This window comes from Lepidochelys kempii, chromosome 2, assembly GCF_965140285.1.
Source record: "Lepidochelys kempii isolate rLepKem1 chromosome 2, rLepKem1.hap1, whole genome shotgun sequence".
NCBI classification, from domain to species: Eukaryota; Metazoa; Chordata; order Testudines; family Cheloniidae; genus Lepidochelys; species Lepidochelys kempii.
The window spans coordinates 266,922,985-266,942,184 of NC_136381.1; the positions used below are offsets into that span (position 1 = coordinate 266,922,985).

General features: G+C 60.6%; 1 protein-coding gene across 1 annotated transcript in view; it reads left to right on the forward strand.

Annotated features, from left to right (window-relative positions):
- MYO1G (myosin IG) overlaps nt 1-19,200 on the forward strand; it is a 62,921-nt gene that overhangs the window by 38,782 nt on the left and 4,939 nt on the right. The window contains exon 22 of the mRNA XM_073334895.2: nt 608-762. Coding sequence (XP_073190996.1) covers nt 608-762 — 155 coding nt within the window. The remainder of the gene's footprint in view (nt 1-607; nt 763-19,200) is intronic.

Genomic DNA, 19,200 nt, shown 5'->3' on the forward strand with positions numbered 1-19,200 from the left:
ACCTCAGCCCCTCCTCTTCTCTGCATAATCACATGACTCTGGGAGCTGGGGATTTATAGAAACACCAGGTACCGCAAAGTTAATGATAAAGGCACAAGAGCTGGCAATGCTGGGGCAGGGAATAGTCCTGAACTTGCAGGGAGACTGGTTAGATCGCCTGGGCCTTTTCTATCCTTAACTCCTGTGCCCTGGAGGAAATTCCCCTCTCTGTGGCGCTCCGGGAAAGCAGCTGGTGCCGCGCAGGGGGCAGATCTGAGGGGAGATGCCTAGTCTCTGGGCATGATGGACCCCTTGGCCCATGGCAGTGAGGAACATGTGATCTGGCGGGGATGACATCACCTGGACCCGCCACATCTCCTCCCGTCAGCCAATCAGAATACAGAATCATCTCCGTGCTGAACAAACACTAGCCAATTTGCCATCTCATTGGCTGATGTGGCGTCTGGTTGTGGGTGGGCTTAGAAAATGAAAGACCAATAGCAATAGACCGTAGACGCCCAGCTACCGCCCTGCCTTTTGCCCCCTGGTGGCCATGTGGGGAATCGCACCCTGCCTCAGCTAGGGGGCCTGGCGTGTCACTAACCCGGAGTGTGTTTGTGCTGTACAGGTGACGGGGGTGAGCGTGACCAGCTGCCAAGACCAGCTGGTGGTGTTTCACACCCAGACCCACGACGACCTGGTCATCTGCTTCCATAAGATGCAGCCGGAAGAGGACAACCGAGTTGGGGAGCTGGTGGGGGTGCTGGTGGACCACTTCAAAACGTGAGTGATGGCATTGGTGCAAGACACAAGAAGGGACGGGGCAAGGGGTCCGGGCACAGCTAGGTCAGGGTGTGGATGGGAAAACCATGGTGGTGCTGGTGTTCTTCCCTGGGAGTCAGAGATGAACCCAAGGCTTTGGCATGGTGCTGAGGGAGGTGCTGTCCTGCAGATCGGCTGTAAAGTGCGACCTTGACTGTTTGCGACCATTACAGATCTTGTGGTGTTTTAGGGCTCTGTCCCCCACAGTCCAGCCAAATAATTACATTTCCCTTGAGGTATCATCTGAATGCTATAGTCCAGATTTTCTCTCCTAAACTCCAGTGTAGCTGTTACTGTGTGCTGTTGAGCAGCTGCTGTGTTCCACCCCAGAGGTGGCAGCATTTCAGCTCTGAGTGGAGTGGCATGACTCCAGTTTTGGGGCGTAGCCCTTGCAGAGGATAACGGCAGCTAGGGCAGGGGTTAGTACTTGGTTCAGCCCTGAAGAAGCCTGCAGTTGATAGCAGCTTCCCTTGGAAGAAGGAACTGATCAGCCTGAGCCTCTTCCCGAGTACTAAGGGCCTGCACGAGACAGTGGTGGGTCAGGGGGGCTGTTCCTGTGGCATCTTTCTTGATGGGCTGGGTGACAGGAGCTCTGGCCCAACTGGCCCGTTCAGACTCTGGCTCCCCAGACAAAGGCCACCAGACAACTATCAACTGGTCACTGTCACTAGGCGGCTCGAGGTGACCGGCTGTGGCTAGTGGATTGAGCCACGCCTGCGAATTATCCGGCTATGGTGGCTCAGCGGTTAAGGTGTTGGGCTTGAAATCCACCAGGGCTCCCCCCCCACGCATTCAAACCCTGCTCCTAGTGGGTTGAGCCTGTATTATAAAGGCTGTCAGAGGAGAAGATCCCAACAGTCCCTTCTGGCTTTGTAGTCTACGACCCGCTCTCAGACACCGGCGGCGCCTGGGATGGATTCAACCCCACAAACAGGAGTCGAAAGGCTCCACGGCCCATTACCACCCGTACAAGAGGGAGTGTGTCTGCACTGGCAGGGAGAGGAGCCTGTGCCAATCTGGAGAAGCTGCATTGGCAGGGATGCTGGGTATTGATCCTGGGCAGTGGAGAGCTGAGGATGCTGCTGGCGCTGGTTCCTGGCTGGGGGCAGGCGGGGGGCGTGCAGGCCAAGAAAGAACCAGCCGTGCGGCCGGGAAGGCTCGTTCGCAGCCTAATCTCCTAATCAGGCATTGTGCAAAGGCACGCGGGCCCATTGCAGCCTCCAGCTGTCACGGCAGCAAGCCTCAAGGCCAGGGGCGCCTGCCCACGAGCTCCCATCTGGGGTGGGGGGTTGGGCCGGATTAGAGAGTTCTTCCTGACCCTGCTGCTCCCCCTGCCACTGTGATGCAAAGCAGGTGTGGGAGCTGGCTGGGAGGGGGCTGAGCCCAGATCTGGGGGCATGAAGCCAGCTCCAGAGCTCCCAGGCTCGGCAGGTTACAGCCAGGGGTGCTAGCGAGCCTTCGCCAAGGCTGCGGGCTGCTCCCCGCCCTGGCCTCCAGGGAACACAAGGGCCCGAGCGTGGAGAGTGGGTCTCCACAAGCGGGTGCGTTTGTGTGGCCATGCTGCAGAGCGGCTGGGTGAGGGTGTGCACCGGGGCGGGGACAGAACACAGCCATGTGTGGGTGGGGGAGGGCAGGGGTGTGTAGGTGTGTACATGCCTGGGGAGGTCGTGAGAGGAAGCTCGCCCCCTTTGTGCGGCACACCCCAGCTGAGCTGAGTGAGGAGCCCAGGGGCAGGCAGGGGCTTTGGATCTGGTTCGCCCTTTGCCCAGTACTGGCAGGGCAACGTTCTGTGCCCGGTGCCACGGACAGGGGCTTTGTGTCGCTGCAAAAGAGGTCGGTAGCATGCGTGGGGGCCGGGCCGTGGGGCGGAGGCGGGAGAGGGCGCAGCGTGTGCAGGTGAGGGCAGCACGGTGCCCGCTGCAGGGCGAGCCTGGTGGACAGGGCACTGCTGACCCCCACAGGGCTGGCTCTGCGCCGGCAGTCCCTGCGGAGCAGCAGGTGCCAGATGGATGTCTGTCTGCCGGAGCCCCTGAAGGATTGACCGAGGGAGGAGAGAGGGATCTGGGGCGAGCCGGCGCCATCTGCTCTCGGCAGCTGCTGGCACAGGTCTGCCCAGACGCAGGGAAGAAAAGAGCTGGGGATGGGGGGGAGAGAGGCTGTACGCTGGCCCCCCCTCTTCCCGGAGCACTGTCACAAAGTGGATTGTAGGGCATTACCGCCCCACACATGAGCCCCCAGATGGTAACGCCCCTCCCAGGGTGGGGCCCTCTTAAAGGGCCAGCGACCGCCCTTTGCGGGGAGATAGACACAGACGGGTCAGAATGACGGATGCTGTCGAACTCGCACGGACGCAGACAGACTGACGTAGTGTGAGCAGGGCAGATCCCCAGCCCGCCCCTGCCCCACTCCCAGAGCACCCAGCCGCTCCCTCTCCCTCCCCGGCTCGGTTGGTGCAGGTTGGGACAGACGTGTGCCCAGGATTGGGCTGCCCCGCCCCGCCGGAACTCAGCTCTTGCCCATCGCACCCCCCTTACACGCCCTGTAACCCAGAGACCTTCCTGGAGCAGCTGGCCCAGGAGCCAGTGGCTTTTCTGGTCCCTGGGTGTGAGTTCCACCGCAGGCCCAGTTGGCCCCGTCCAGAGCGATGTGGCATGGCACACTGGAGAGCGGGCATGAGTCTGCCCCCACGGCAGGGCTGGGAGAAGGGGAAAGTTCCCCACACGTGCATGTGTACACACACATACATGCACACGCGTACACGCACGCACACAGCTCACTGGCAGCTCCCAGTGAGCCGAGCTGTCATTGGGTGGGTCAAGAGCTCAGCCGGTAACATGCTGGCGGAGACCAGGGGACCCCCAGCCTGGTTTCTGTGCTGGAACTGGTGGGGCCTTCACCCAGGAGCTGGCCTCCGGGCAGGGATCTGTCAGCTCCCTGGGGCGCTGGGGCCTTGGGGAAGGGCAGGCAGGGCTGGGCAGAGCTGGGGGTTCCTCCTGGGAAGCCTTGTGCTCTGGGATCAGCTGGTGGCTGAGGAGCTGGCCGTGGTGCTGAAGGGTGGCAGCAGGGAATTGTAGCTGCCTTGGCACAGACTTGTCCCGGGTGTGCCCCCTTAGAGCCAGCAGGTCGATGTGGTCCAGAGGGACCAGCAGCAGGGCATGGAAATGTCACACTGGCCCCGGCTAGCCCATGTGCGTGGGGTCCACGGCTGGACTATTCCCTACAGCCCCGCTCTGTCGAAGGTGCTTCCACCCCTTTGGAGAGCCCATTCCCCAGGCTGAGGTCTCCCTCCCTGGCTTACCTCCTCTCCAGTCTGAAGTGCCTCTCTCACTCCCCCCTTGCCCCTCCCTGCATGATCCCCCTCCTGCCTGGGGCTTTACAGGATGGATGGACAGACGGTGGGATGGATGACAGGGCACCAGGCTTGGAGCTGGGACCATAGACTTGGCCAAGTCACTTAATTTACAGACCTCCATTCCCTCCCTCTTTGTGAACGGCTTTGAGATCCCCAGAAGAAAGGGACTGTGTACGTTCTTACCATGACTGTGCCTGGCTAGCAGTGGGAGGGTTGCCCCTGAACGAAGCATCCTTCCTCCTAATCCCAGTTTGGGGGGAGAATGGCTAAATATTTGCCTTGTCTCCCAAGAAAACGGGATGCTCTGAAGACTGCAGTGGCTAAACCACCCCCTGCCAGTGTGGGGTGAGTGTAGGACTGGGAGCCGGGGTTGTCTGGCTTCTGTCCCCAGCTCTGACACCTATTCTCCTCTGTAGCTTTGGACCAGCCATTTTAATTGCTTGGTGCCTCAGTTTCTCCATCTGTGAAATGGGAATGTAGCTAGTTGTTGTTTATAGCATCACCATAGGAGGGGCCTGTTAGACCCTCCAGGCCATGCCCAGGAGTCCAGTGCAGGACTGTGCCCTACAGGACAGTCTAGGGTTATGGGTCCCAGGGTTATTCTTCCCTCCAGTCCCTTCCACAGTCTGAGCAATCTCAGGCCATGTGCCCAGTGGGATTTTAGCCACTGGTGCCAGCCTCTAGGGAAGGCGCTATGCACACTGGTGTAGCTAACCCCAGAGCGGCACTAGTGCAAATCAAACGGGGCATGTGTTCATCATGTCAACACGAGGGGTTTTCACCAGAGCAGCCACACCACCGGCTTCGGTCCCAGCCCAGCCAAGGCCTCAAGGTTGGCGGAATGTGAAGCATCCTTGGTGATCTCTGCTCCCGGGCAGGGAACTCTCATTCTACCACAGCCCCTGCCTGGCTGCATGTGTGGTGCTGGGGGGGGTGGGTTAGGAAATAACTGTCCAACTGGACTGACATTGCACTAGGCTCCCCATAGACGGGGGGGTGCAGAGCCAGATCTTTCCCCAGGCCCCAGTATTCCCCTTCCCCCGCCCCGAGAAGGTGGCTGCCCCTTTAAGAATCCCCACAGCTGCTCCGCTCCTGGCTCTCATTTGCATTTCAGTCCTGGCTTTCTTTTGTCCTGTCTTAATAGCTACCTAGCAGCCTTCCCTGCTCAATGCAACGGGCTGATCCTGCCCCACGCTCATGTCTTCTTAACCCAGCGACAGCTGCTGCTCCATTCACTGCCCCTCCCACCCCAGACACAGGCACACACAGAATTGCCGTGTGTCCCATAATAATCCTCGCCGTCGGTATACGAGTGTCCCACTGCCTCCCGTCTCTTTGGATCCCCACTGCAGCTCCCGCTGGAGTTCAATCCCTCCACAAGGGCTCCCTCCCTGATGGGCATAATTAGTAATGCCCTGCTCAGATCTCAAAGCGCTGCTCAAATGAGGGCAGTGTCATTAAACCCATTTTGCAGGTGGGGAAATTGAGGCACAGAGGGGCTGTGATTTGTCCAGGGTCATCCAGCAGGCCAGCGGCCGAACCAGGGTTTGACCATAGGTCTCCTAAATCCCAGCCCCATGCTCCAGCCACTATGCCACACTCCTTTAGGCCTTCAGGTCCGATGACAGAACAAGGCCCCTTCAAGCTGGGCATGACTATTGGGCTGGAAGTTAAAGCTCCCATGGCCCTTTTATTCTGAGTGTTGGAGACAGTGTCAGGACTCCTGGGTTCTCTTCCTGGCCCTGCCTCTGACTTGCTGTCTGAAATGAGCACCGTGCTACTAGCCACCCCACTGACTAGCCACAAGACCTCACATGCCTCTACCATGCAGGCAGAGGAAGGCCCTGGCCCTTTGCAGCTGAGTTGGGGTTTGCCCCAGCGCCCTTGGCTCAAAGTGCCCGCTCCCAGCTGTCGTGCAGCATGCTCTATTGCTTGCTTGTCATCCTCCACCCCAGAGGTGGCTGCATTTCAGCCTCGTATACCCGTCTGTAAAGCACCCTGGGATTAAAGGGGCTATGGAGACACAAGCTACTACTCTTATTATCTTCTCTTTGTAACTGGTTTCCCTCCCCCACTGCCCCTCACCCAACCCACTGGCCCCTAGGTGCTCACAGGAGGACAGCCCCAGCAGCGTCCATCACCCGCTCTCCTCGCTGGATGTCTGGGAGACGGAGCACAGGGAATTCGCACCTCCCAGCTCCACCAGATTTATAGCTGGGGAGTGCTTGAGCCCTGAGCATCCTCAGCCGGTTTTATTCCAACCCCGAGCCAAGACATTTAGCCATAAACAACATGCTGGGCTTCCAGGCCTGCTGGCTCCCAGAGCACTGCAGGGCCCAAGCCAGCCAGTCCCAGAGGGAAGCAAACTCCGGTGTGACGGCAGGGCACTCGGCTGGGGTGGGGGAACTGCGGCCTTCTGTCACTGCGGGGAACCCTGCAAAGCTAGATGGGTCAGAGAAACAGCCCCTTCCAGAGTGCTCTCACCCGTCTCCATGCGTCTCCCCACACACTCTGTGATTAGCACTAGCCCGCTGTAGGTGTCTGCCCCAGGCCGGGCTCCCCTGATCCGCACCCCACAGCAGTGCCAACTCGGGCTGGTTCCAGGCCAGGTCGCCATTACAGACGCCAGCAACCCCACCGTAAGGCCAAGGCAGGGTCCCCCAGGGAGCAGTGCCCAGCATGGCAGGATCCGTAAACTCTGCAGGGCGGGGGAGTGCAGGGGGCAGCAGTGTGGCGCTAGCATCCTTGCTGAGATGATTTTGGCCTGGTGGCTGGGAGTCCGTGTGGCTGCTGCCTGAAATGATGAGCAGCTTGCTCTGAGGAGCTCACTAACCGACCTGCAAACCCCGGCACGCTTTCCCTGGTGCTGCCAGTGTCACAAGCCTCCGTCTGGCCCTCAGGCGGCAGAGCATGCTTGCTGCTGTCCTGGCTGGCTGGAGAACTCACGCGGCGCATTCCTCTAGCTCGGGGGTTCTCAAACTTCGCTGCATCGCAACCCCCTTCTGACAACAAAGTTATCACATGACTCTGGTGGGGGTGGGCAGAGCCCGAGCCCCGCTGCCCCCAGTGAGGGGAGAGGGGGCCGCAGCCCGAGCCCCGCCACCTCGGGTAGGGGTGGAGTTGGGGCTTCACCCTCAGCCCTGGGTGCCTGCAAGTCTAATGCTGGGCCTAGCGACCCCATTCAAATGGGGTCATGACCCACTTCGGAGTCCGGACCCACAGTCTGAGAAACGCAGCTCCTCCCATCCGAAGATTGCAGAGCACTGTATGGCGCCCCAGCTAAGCCTCAGTGCACCTCTGTGAGGGCAGGTCTCAGGCTCCCCTTTGAGCAGATGGGGAAACTGAGGCAGGGAGCAGCCAAGTGGCTTGCCCAAAGCTCCAGATCATGTTGATAGCAGAGTTGGGAACAGAACCCAGGGCCCTGTATCCCAGTCCACTGGCTCCCCGTATCTGGCCTGTACCAGCCATCACCTCCCGGCCACACACTCTCTGCTCTGCGTGGTACAGCCCCCACATGCCGGAGATGTTCCACAGCAAGGAGGGTATTTCCCAGAGGCCAGAGGCCACGGGGATCGCTTGCTCACCCAGCACTGCACCCCAGCCCCATGTTGGCCTTGGGGTCTCCCGGGAGGCCCGAGCCCAGGATTCTCAACCTGGGGTCGTGAACAGGTTTCAGGTTTCCCACCGCGGTGAATGTGGGATCCTGGTACAGAAATGGCTGAGAAGCACTTCGGGTGCTCGGTGCATCGGGGCTCAACGGCTTTGCACCCCGCAGGGCAGGGAAGAGGAACCTGTCAGAGCAGAATGTGGCTGCAGCGAGATCCAGCCGGGTGGGCCAGACTGGCACCCTGCACACTCAGCAGAAGGAGCCTAGCTGGTGTCCCACTTTGCAGATGGCTCTGAGCCCAGCGATGGTTGCTAGGTAACTGCAGGAAAGCTCATTAACAGCTGAGACTAACTAATGAGCTGGGGAAGAAAAAAGCAGGGAGAGCGGGAGGGTGTCAAGGTGAGAGGAGAGGGGAGAACGCCACGGGTGGCACTGCCAGCTTGGCCCAGTTTGCAGCCCAGCACAGGAGCCGCTCTCCCAGCTTGGCGCTGTCACTCGCGGGGTGCAGGGAAACGCCACTGGGGACGCAGGAGTAAAGAGGCTTCAGAGGCCATCGTGATGGGCACAGCCAGACTGCCCAGGCGAGCCAGAGGCTCAGGGCGGAGTCAGGCAGGTCCCAGCCCAGGTTGGCAACCTGGCAGCAAGGCCAAGGGCTCACCCAGGAAGCCTGTGCTCCCCTTCCACCTGGTCATGGTGTGCCCCCCTCCAGGGGTTCACCTGTTGCTGGCTGCAGAGGTGGGGGCTGGTGCCATCAGCACTGGCTGGGAAGAGCCCTGAGAAGCCCCGAGCCTGTCTCCTGCTGGGATGCCACTAGCTGGAAGGCAGGGGCGGGGGAGCAGGCAGACAAGCTGTGAGGCACAGGCTGGCTGTTGCAGGGACCGTGTTTGTGTGGCAACTTGGCAGAGCCGGGCATTGCACCTGCTGCCGCTGCACCCCTCCTCTGCCATGGGCCCCGGCGTTGGTTCTGGGGCCCGCTCCAGGTCCCACCGCCGGGAGCTTTCAAGGGCAGCGGGATCAGACCTGGCTCTGACCTGTGATGATATCAGCGTGGAGCTCTGGGAACAGGGGGCCCCCAGGGCTGGGGGTGGCAGGGAGCCTTCCCTGAGGCTGTGAGTGGCCAAGGTGTGGCGCTGGGGACCTGGCTCCTTGGCCCCCTTGCATCCAGCTCCAGCCAGCGCTGCACCAAGAGGCTGGAAGGGATTCAGAGAAATGCAACGAACCCGCTCAAGGGACCGAGCTAGATGGCCCAAACCCATGGCAGGTGTAATCCAGAGTTCACCAGGGCTGGCGGTGCAGCAGGAGGAGATGATGCTCATTCCTGAGGGGGGAGGGGAAGTGGCTTGATCCAGTGGGGTAGATCGGGGGAACCGGCGGGAGCCACATTCACGCTGAATCAGGCCAGGCCCTGGCGGTCCTGCATTGCCCTCAGGAGACCGTCTGGGTGGACGTACCTGGGGTGTTTCGCTGTCTGGTGCAGACGTGTCCCAGACGGCTCCCGTCTGTGCCCATTGCGAGCCCTGCCACCCGGCCAGGCCTCCGTCCATCGCGGCGGCGGTCTAGGAGTGCCGCCGGCAGCGCCGGGGCTCCTGGCTGAGCGGTTGCAGGGTGACAGCGGCACGGGCATTGATGCCAAGTGCAGCGATGCTGACGCAGTCTGTTCCTGTTCCTGGCCCCGTCCCCAGTCGCTGCCACTTTTGATTTCCACACTTGTCTGAGTGTCGATAGCCCTCTTGGCAGGAGATGCAGCACCTCCAGTGGAGGAGATTTCTATCCCCTCGTCCTGCCTCTGGCGGGGCCAGAACTTCATACCTCTGAGGGAGTTTCTGCCTAACCCCAGCCAGTTAGTGCTTGGCTTGCCCTGAAGCAGGAGGGTCAATATCCCTTGTAATCAGTCTCATTGACTTGTGAATGCTCTTATTACCCATATAAACGGCCAGCCCTTGTATGGGTGCTGCTACATTCTTGGCCTGGAAGGTGTCTTGTGGCAGAGAGTTCCATAGGACAATGGTGGGTACACAGGGCAGCGTCTGGACAGTACAAAGCGCTATGGAAACAGGATCAGTGACCCCCGGAGGGATCCAGTGAGCCAACCTGTTAGTTGGACTGGGACCCTGCTTATAGCCGCCAAGTAACTTCTGTGGACTCATTGTGGAAGGCACAGCTCCCGAACTCAGCCAGGCGCGAGAGAGGTGGGCATGGCCTAGAGGGCTCTGCGGTAGAGAGTGGGGGGTCCTGCCGGGAACGGCCAGGCATGGGGGCAAAGCTCAGGGAGAGATGGTTCTGACCTCTACAAAGGGGCTACGTCTGACTCTGGCTGGCTTCCTCGTGTCAGGGAAAGAAAGGCAAAGGGAGACCATACGATGCATAGGAGTCTGCCGGGGGCATTTTGCAGCTATGCCACCATGCGGCGCTGTTGCATGAGAACCCTAAGGGCAGTATGCTGTGATCCCATGGGGAGGATGCCCCCCACCCTAGTGATTCCTTCCCATAGGCCTTGGAGCTGTAAGGTGACCAGCCCATCATGGGCCCCCCATTGCTGAAGGGTGGTATACCTGCAGGCCAGATGCCTGGCCTGCTGTGGGGCTCGTTCCCCTGAGCCTGCGGATTGGTGCCATGGATGGGGTTCAGGATCTCGGCTCTGATGCCAATCTCTCTGCTAGACATTGATACCTCGGTGGGGATTGGAGCTCAGAGCTTGTGCCCAGGGTGCACTTCCTCAGTGGGAGGTCAGCACCTGGGGCCTGTCCCATCAGTGGAGACCAGTTTCTCTTCTTTGCCTGGAGCCAGGTCCCCATCCCCTTTTCCAGACCATGTCCTCGGCCCCAGGCCCAGCCTGGTCCACTCTCTGTGGCAATTGCCCTGCGTCTCTCGGCTCCGGCGAGTGGGGTTCGGACATGGCAACAGGGGCCAGGCATCTGTGCAGAGCCGGCTGGCTGCTGCTCGGCATCCTCAGAGCTGCTGATGCCCGCACGCTGCACTCTTGGGCACGGATCAAGGACAGGCAGGGGTCAGGGACGGGCATGTCTGTGCGAGGGTGAAGGGCGAATCCCAGCCCCCTGGGCAGAGCGGGCAGGGGCGCGAGGCTCCCTCGTCGCAGATAATCACTTCCACAGGGCTGCTTTGCCCCAGATCTGTCTGGCTTTTATTAATATTTTACCGCAGTGCGAGTGGTGCTGACGCAGACCGAGCCAGAGTGATGATTTATTCCTGGCTGGGCTGTGAGCACGACCCTCCAGCATTTCCAGAGAGCGAGGGGGAAATCACACTGCCCCAGCCCTAGGGCCGGCGCAGGGAGGGGACAGCCAGCCTGCATCTCCCCTATTCAGGGGCTGATGTGACCCCCCAGTGTACGTGCTGCCCTAGCCCCTCTAGGGCTTGCGTCAGGGGGAATTGGCGGGGCAGCCCTGGTCAGGCCCCCCCCCCAGGGTCTGATGCTGGCCCTGTGGGGATTGGAGGCAGAGGGCAACCGTGCCTCGGGTGCCAAGTGTTGGTAAGGAATCCGTGAGCACAGCCCGTACAGAAACAGCCCCCGCACCTGTCCACTCGGCAACGCACACACAGACAGCCCCTGGGAGAGGACATGGGGCCGTCTGCTCCGACAGCACAGGTCTCTGCCGCAGGAGCTAGGGGAGAGAATCTCCCTCAGCTGCTGCGAGTGGTAAGGCTGTTTTCCCCTTTGCGGGATGGCCTCTAGGGGGCAACAAACGCCTTCCCCCGTCTCTCGCACACACAGACACATTGCAGTCACGGATGCCTAGGGGCACGAGAGCGGGCAAACCCCAACTTGGTCATCCCTCAGCCAGCAAGCTAGCAGAGGACACCACTGCTCGCACCCCCCAGACGAGCCTTGGGACTCTGCTGACAGGAACAGCAGCCCCCAGAGCAAGGGGGGGAGGGTTGTGTTGGCAGACAGGTCAGGCTCAGAGAGGTGGGCACTAGGACTAGTGCATGGAAGAGTGGGGAGACCACGGTTCAGTTCCTGGCTTAGCCGCACACGCCATACAATGAAGTCACTTAACCTAGCCTGTGCCTCAGTTTCCCCTCTGTAAGATGGGGATCTGAATGCACTACCTTCTGGAGGGATTGTGGGAGGGGCTTAGTTACCATGGTGATGAGGACCTGGAGAGATAGAACAGGCAGCTGGGGAGAGGGTCATGCTCAGGGAGGGATCCACGGGGGGGGGGGGCTTTCAGGTGGGGGGGGGGGGTCTCAGAACTCAGGAAGGGTTCCTGGTAGGCAGTCTGGGGGAGGACAAAAATCCCAGCCTGCTTCACCTCTCAGCTGCTGGAAACCCCCCTGCCAGTCCCCTTCCCCTGGACAAGCACCCCCAGAGCAGCCAAGCTCCAGGGGTAACCCCTGAGCCAGCGGGGCAGCCCGAGGGAGGAGGAGGTGCCAGCCCTGGGCTGGGGGAGGTGGGAACGGTGAAGGCTGGGAGCCAACAGCCTGCCACGCTGGCGGGCTGCCCTTGCCTCTGTTATTGCTCAGTCCCTTGCAAAGGCGCAGGAGTTGGAGAGGAGAAAAGGTGGCTCCGTAGAAGCTTAGAAGCTATTACCAGCAGGACAGTGGGGTGGGAGGAGGTATTGTTTCATATTCTCTGTGTATATATAAAGCCTGCTGCAGTTTCCACGATATGCATCTGAGGAAGTGAGCTGTAGCTCACGAAAGCTTATGCTCTAATAAATTGGTTAGTCTCTAAGGTGCCACAAGTCCTCCTTTTCTTTTTTCACTGGGGATGGGAGACCTGAGAGCCTGTAACCTGAGCCGGGAAGGGGAGTGGGAGGTAACACCTCTGCCCAGGAATGTGGACAAAGGCTGCAGGAGAGAGCCTGCTGGGGAGGGGGGGGGGTTGGTTTCAGTTTTGTGCTGCGTGGTGGAACGCAGGGAACCCCAGGGCTGGGGCCTAAGCTCCCTGCCCCCCAGAAGGACTTGACTGAGGGGTCCTGGTTGTACCCACAAGCTCTGTTTTAGGCTGTGTTCCTATTGTCCAATAAACCTTCTGTTTTACTGGCTGGCTGAGAGTCTCAGTGAATCCCAGGAAGAGGGGTTCAGGGCCCGGACTCCCCCACACTCCATGACAACTGGTGGCAGAGGTGGGATCTACTGCACCCCATGGACGGCGCTTCCTGCAGTAAGTGACTGGGGAGCAGTAAAACGAAGGGGGATTGACGGGGACCAGGCGTGCTGAAGATTCAGAGAGAGACGGTTTCAGGGGGCGGTTAACCCCTGGGAGTGTGTGACCAGAGAGAAGGACTTTTGCAGTAGCAGGGTGCCCCAGGGGATTGCAGCGAGCTGTCCCAGGGCCAGAGGAGTCTGCAGCTCGACCCTGGCAAAGAGGTGTGACCTCAAGAAGGACTGGCACACTAGGGGTTCTTCCTGGAAACCATGGAAAGCTGCCCAGGCCTGTGAGTGGCCAGCAGGGAGATGCTAAACGCCTTAAGAGTGACCTGGTGGAGCTGTGCAGGCAGAGGGGGCTGCACATTGGGAGGTCCACCAAGGAACAGCTGATTGCCCAGTTGGAGGAGAGGGATCGCTTGGATGACCCGATCCCAGTCCCTGAGGGAAGCCGCCCAATGGATGCAGCGTGGGCCCTGGGGCCTGACCGGGCTGGGAGGGGTCAGACTGCTGCCGAGGACATCCCAAGACCCTTCCTACCTATGCCTAGGGAAGGGGTTAAGGGAAGCCCAGCGAATACTGAGGGCATCCTGACCCCGGCAGCCAGCAGGGGATCCTCCCGGCGGAGCTCCCCATCCCTGAAGTGGAGGCAGCTGGAATGGGAGAGGGAGATGAAAATGAGGGAGCTGGAGGATAATGAAAAGCGAGTCAGCATGAGCAGGAGGAGAAGGAGAAACAGAGACAGCATGAGCGGGCGGAGAAGGAGAGGCAACGTCAGCATGAACTGGAGCTGGCCAGGCTGAGGAGCAGTGGGGCCCCGGCTGTGGTGAGTGACGGGGGACTCAAGACTGCAAGGAGCTTTGATAAGTGCTTCCTGGCCCAGCGTAAGGAGGGGGAGGACATAGATAGCTTCCTGACGGCCTTTGAGAATGCCTGCGAGGTGCACCGGGTTGACCCTGCAGACAGGCTCCAGTTTCTCACCCCCTTACTGGACCCCAAAGCCGTGGAGGTGTACAGCCGAATGACAGGGGCGGAGGCAGGGGACTACGAACTGTTCAAAAAGGCCCTGCTCCGTGAGTTTGGGCTGACCCCCGAGATGTACCGGAGAAGGTTCCGGAGTCAGCGTAAAACGCCTGAGGTCACCTACCTACAACTGGTCAACCGGATGCAGGGGTATGCCCGCAAGTGGACAGCTGGGGCCCAAGCTAGAGAGGACCTGCTTGACCTAATCATACTGGAGCAACTGTATGAACGGTGCCCTTCCGACCTGAGGCTGTGGTTAGTGGACAAAAAGCTCGAGAACCCCCAGCACGCAGGGCAGCTGGCCGACGAGTCTGTGAACAGTCGGTCAGGGGGTAGCAGGGAGGAGTCCCAAAAGAACAGGCCCCCCACAATGCAGAGAGAGAGTCACCATGGGACCTCCCAGCAGGGAAATATGGAGAACCCCCTCCCAAGGGGAACGCCTGGCGTCCGGACCATCCGACCCGCTCGCGGGGACCAACGTGACCTGAGCTGCTATCACTGTGGCCAGAGAGGCCACGTACGGACCCAGAGCCCCAGGCTCAGGGACAGACTGAGCAGACCCAACCTACCCAGGGTTAACTGGGTAGGGACCCAGCCTGACAAGGGGCAGACGGCCCAGGCAAGGGGGGCTGCCAGCTTACCACCTGCTCAGGAGGGAAGAGTACCCCAGGCCAGCTCCTCCAGAGGGCTGGAGGCTCTGGACTCAGGGTTCTCGGTTTACAGGGTGGGCGCAGGGTTGTCCCTCCGGAGGGAGTGCCTTGTTCCCCTGGAGGTGGATGGGAGGAAAGTCAGTGGATACTGGGATACAGGCGCGGAGGTGACGCTGGCCCGGCCCGAGGTGGTGGCCCCAGATCGAGTGGTGCCCAACACCTACGTGACCCTGACGGGGGTGGGCGGGACCCCATTCAAGGTACCCGTGGCAAGGGTACACCTGAAATGAGGGGCCAAGGAGGGGCCCAAGGATGTGGGGGTGCACCACCATTTGCCTACTGAGGTTTTGATGGGGGGGGACCTAGAGGACTGGCCAAGCAACCCCCAGACCACCCTGGTTGTGACCCATAGCCAGAGCTGGTGAGGGGCATTGCGCCCCGACCTTGGGGAGGGTACCACACCAGAGGCGCAGGACTCTACCCTGGTGGGGAGGGAGCGCCGAGGGGCACGGCTCAGAGAGGCTGTGGCATCAGACCCAGCCAGTGAGAGGGAACCGGGCCCCATCCCTTTCGCAGCCGCTGAGTTCCAGGCCGAGTTGCAGAAAGATCCCTCCTTGCAGAAGCTCAGGGACCTGGCTGACCTCAGTGCGGTACAGACCATGAGGAGAGGTTGCCAGTAGAGGTTCCTGTGGGAGAAGGGGTTCCTGTACCGAGAATGGGCTCCCACAAGGGAAGTAGAGTCCTGTGGGATCAGGAGGCAGCAGGTGGTCCCCCAGAAGTATCGCCGCAAGCTACTGTACCTGGCCCATGACATCCCCCTCTCAGGGCACCAGGGAATCCGGCGCACCCGGCAGAGGTTGCTACAGAACTTTTACTGGCCTGGGGTCTTTACCACAGTCCAGCAGTATTGCCGATCCTGTGACCCCTGTCAGAGGGTGGGGAAGGCCTGGGACAAGGGGAAAGCGGCTTTGAGACCTTTGCCTATCATAGAGGAGCCTTTCCAGAAGGTGGCCATGGACATCGTGGGGCCTCTCAGCAAGACGACCCGGTCGGGGAAGAAATACATTCTGGTGGTGGTAGATTTTGCCACCTGCTACCCCGAGGCAGTGCCCTTAGCTTCCATTGAAGCCGACACTGTGGCCGATGCGCTCCTGACTATTTTCAGCCAAATGGGGTTCCCCAAGGAAGCCTTGACAGACCAAGGGTCCAACTTCACGTCGGCCTTGCTCCGGTGCTTGTGGGAGAAATGTGGGGTCCAGCACAACTGGGCCTCAGCTTATCACCCCCAGTCCAATGGGCTGGTGGAGAGGTTCAATGGGACGCTAAAGATGATGCTGAAAACCTTTATGAACCAGCACCCACAGGATTGGGACAAGTACTTACCTCATCTGCTGTTTGCGTACAGGGAGGTGCCCCAGGAGTCTACCGGATTTTCACCTTTCGAACTGTTATATGGAAGGAGGGTGAGGGGCCCCCTGGACCTAATGAGAGACGAATTGGAGGGGAAGGCCACTCCCGATGGAGAGTCAGTGGTGGAGTATGTCCTGATCTTCCAAGAGAGACTGGCTGAACTCATGGGCCTGGCCAGGGAGAATCTGGCCAGAGCCCAGAGGAAGCAGAAGGTCTGGTATGATCACACGGTGCGGGCCCGCACCTACACCACCGGGGATCAGGTGATGGTTCTCATCCCTGTGAGAAAGAACAAACTACAGGCCGCCTGGGAGGGCCCTTTCAAGGTTGTCAAGCAGCTAAACGAGGTAAACTATGTGGTGGAGCTGTCGAACTGGGCGCACCACCGCCGGGTGTACCATGTGAATATGATGAAGCCATATTATGCCAGGGGGAATGTGGTGTTGGCCGTGTGTGGACATTGGAAGGAGCAGGGAGATGACCCTTTAGTAGATCTGTTCCCTGGGACCAGAGCTGGTTCCCCCCTGGAAACAATTCCCCTCTCGGATCAGCTAACCCCTGCCCAGCAAGCTGAGGTCAGGGGGGTGCTGCATCCGTACCGACAGCTGTTTTCCAGATCCCTGCCGAGCGCGCCCCTGGGTGCAACCCGATCCCTGAAGCCGCAGCTCGCCCCGGGGAGACTGCTGCGAGCTGCCTTTCCTCCCTCCGCTGGCTGGGTTATAAATAGGGCTGCCTCGGCAGCCGCCCGACCAGCTGCCCTGTCCCCGCAGCGTCGAAGAAACGGCCCCTTTGTTTCCCAGCCAGCTCCCCCAGTGCCAGTGAGTAGCCATGTGAGCCGCCCGGGGCAATGGCCTCCATGGCACCAGCTCATGGCTTCCTGCCCTGCTCCCTGGAGGGGCTGCCAGGCCAGAGAGAGGGGGCAGGAAGCCATGGCACTCCCAAGACGGGGCGGGGAGGAATGCGGAGCTAAGAACCCAGGGAGATTTGGGGGGGCCTGATATCCAGGCGATGCCTGTGATGAGGGGGCTGGCACTGCCCTAGGGGAACGCCGGGGGACATCCCGCAGGGGCCAGTGTCGATTAGCCCTTTCCTGCCCCCGCTGAGCTGATGCCGTCGTGAGCCATTGCCCCAGGGACAGTGCCCCGGCACTCTGGCTCTCGGGATCAAAGGCGTGGGACAGGAGCCCTTCCCCCACAGTTCCTAGCCCCTCGTCCGATCCCAGCCAGCCAGAAGGGGCCTTGGCATAGCTATTGGTGCCAGGGCTTGGTTCCCCGCTCTGAAAGGACACACTCGACCTGCGGGTCACGCCGGGGTCCAGGGTTGTTCTCCAGGTGGCAGCATGTGGGCTCACAAAAGCGACAGCTGTCAGGCCGGCTTGCACGGCGGGGTGGGGAGAGGCAAGGCCTGGCCCCGGGGAACGTGCTCCGAGATGGATGAGTGACTCAAAGCCCCGAGCCCAACCGCTCCTCTCCCCACCAGCCCCTCACTAGATGGTCAGAACAGTCCCGTCTCGGGCCCACATGGAGAGTGGGGGCCCGTCGTCCGCACGGGGCACGGTGCCGTCGTGCTGCTTGGGACGCTTCCGGGCCCAGGCGGCGTAACTGGGGCCTTTCGGGTTTAGCTCACGGTGCCTTGGCTGCCCCATGTACACAAGGCCTAAGAGATCCTTCCAGGTGGTTTATCTGGCCCTGAGTGCGTCACCTGGTTTGGAAGGGCACGTCTAGACTGCAGTCCCGGGGCGTGATTGCAGCTTGTGTAGACACACCAGAGCTAGCTCGCGCGAGTAACGAGCAGGGAGTCACTGCCCGGTGCTCCAGGCAGGCCACACGCTGCTCCGCTCCCCGCCGGGGCCTGTCACCATGAGCGGCCCTCACGCCCTGCCAGGGCGGCGCCGATGGCCCCTCGAGGCTTGCAGTCCTGCACCGAGTCTGGCCAGAGCTCCCTGCAGCTGCTCCCCGGGCGAGGGGGAGTCAAAGCAGCCGCCTGGATGCGGTTGGGGGTTGCGAAACATGGTGAGGTGAGGGTGCTGGAGGGTTTGTGTCAGGGGCTGTCAGTTGGCCTGTACGTGCGGAGCTCTCTGGCAGCCGGACACGGACGCCCTCGCTCCCACGGGGGGCTTGTGCTCTAGGACCGCGGGGCCTCCATCCACTCGAACTCAGGTGGGGCGCCCTGGCCGTCAGTGGTGCTCCACCAACTCAGCAAAGACACACTCAGGCCCTGTGTCTTTTCGGGGAGAGCTGGGCTCCACGGACGCCCTTCCTACGGACTCGGCTTCCTGTGGGTCACCCCTGGTTCTTGAAGGCGAGCCAGGGGCCTAGCTGGGCTTGGGGCGGAAGGGTTGCAGGAGGGAGCTCAGACTAGAGCCTGGGCTCTGAAACCCCCTGTGGGGGCGGGTCTCAGAGGCCAGGCTCCAGCCGTCTGTACGGCTAGTCTTAGCCCCACGAGCCTGAGTCAGTTGGGCTGTGCTCTGAGACCCGGTGCCGTGGGTTTTTCTTTGCCATGGAGACGTACCCCCCACCCATCTGTGCCTACCCTTCCCCAACCCCCTGTGCCTTCCTTGGTAGCCTGTACTGCACCATGCCCTCCCTTCCCCATTCTTGGCAGTCCACTGCCTCCCCTCCATGCTCCCTTGCCTGCTTCCCTCTGCCAGAGTCCGCTGGGAGCTGTATGCTGCTGGGACAGTAACATGCTCAATTGGCCAGGTCTTCCTTGTGCCAGAGTGGAGAGGCCAGGCTCACACGCCTCCTCTCATACCCCTGCTCTGATGAGGGGTAGGAGACGTATTCGTCATGCTAGCCCCAGCAAACCCACTAAAAGGCCATTGCTTTGCAGCAAGGCCAAAAAAACCAGCCAGCCCTGGAGGCCAGGCTGTTGTGGAGCTATGATCACTCTTTCTTAGACACACACACCCCCCCCACCCCCTTTCAGATGTGTTTTTCTCAAAACATCCCAGAGAAATTCTACCATTACATGAGCAGGAGCACATGAGAGGTCAGGGGGTTCTGATTCTTTCCCAGGAAAGGAAGGGTGGAGTTCCCAGTGCATCTCCTCATGCCAAGCTGGGTTTGTCCTTCATTACGGACTGGCTGCATAGCACTGTGGCGGCTCTACCCATTGTAGAGGCCTGACGATAGAGCTGTGAAAGGCTGTAAACAGCTTTATTTTTGCAGTAATTATTGGGACATAAGTACAGGAACAGATTGTCACGGTGTCCCCGAGCGAAGCTCTGGAATTGCTCCCTACAA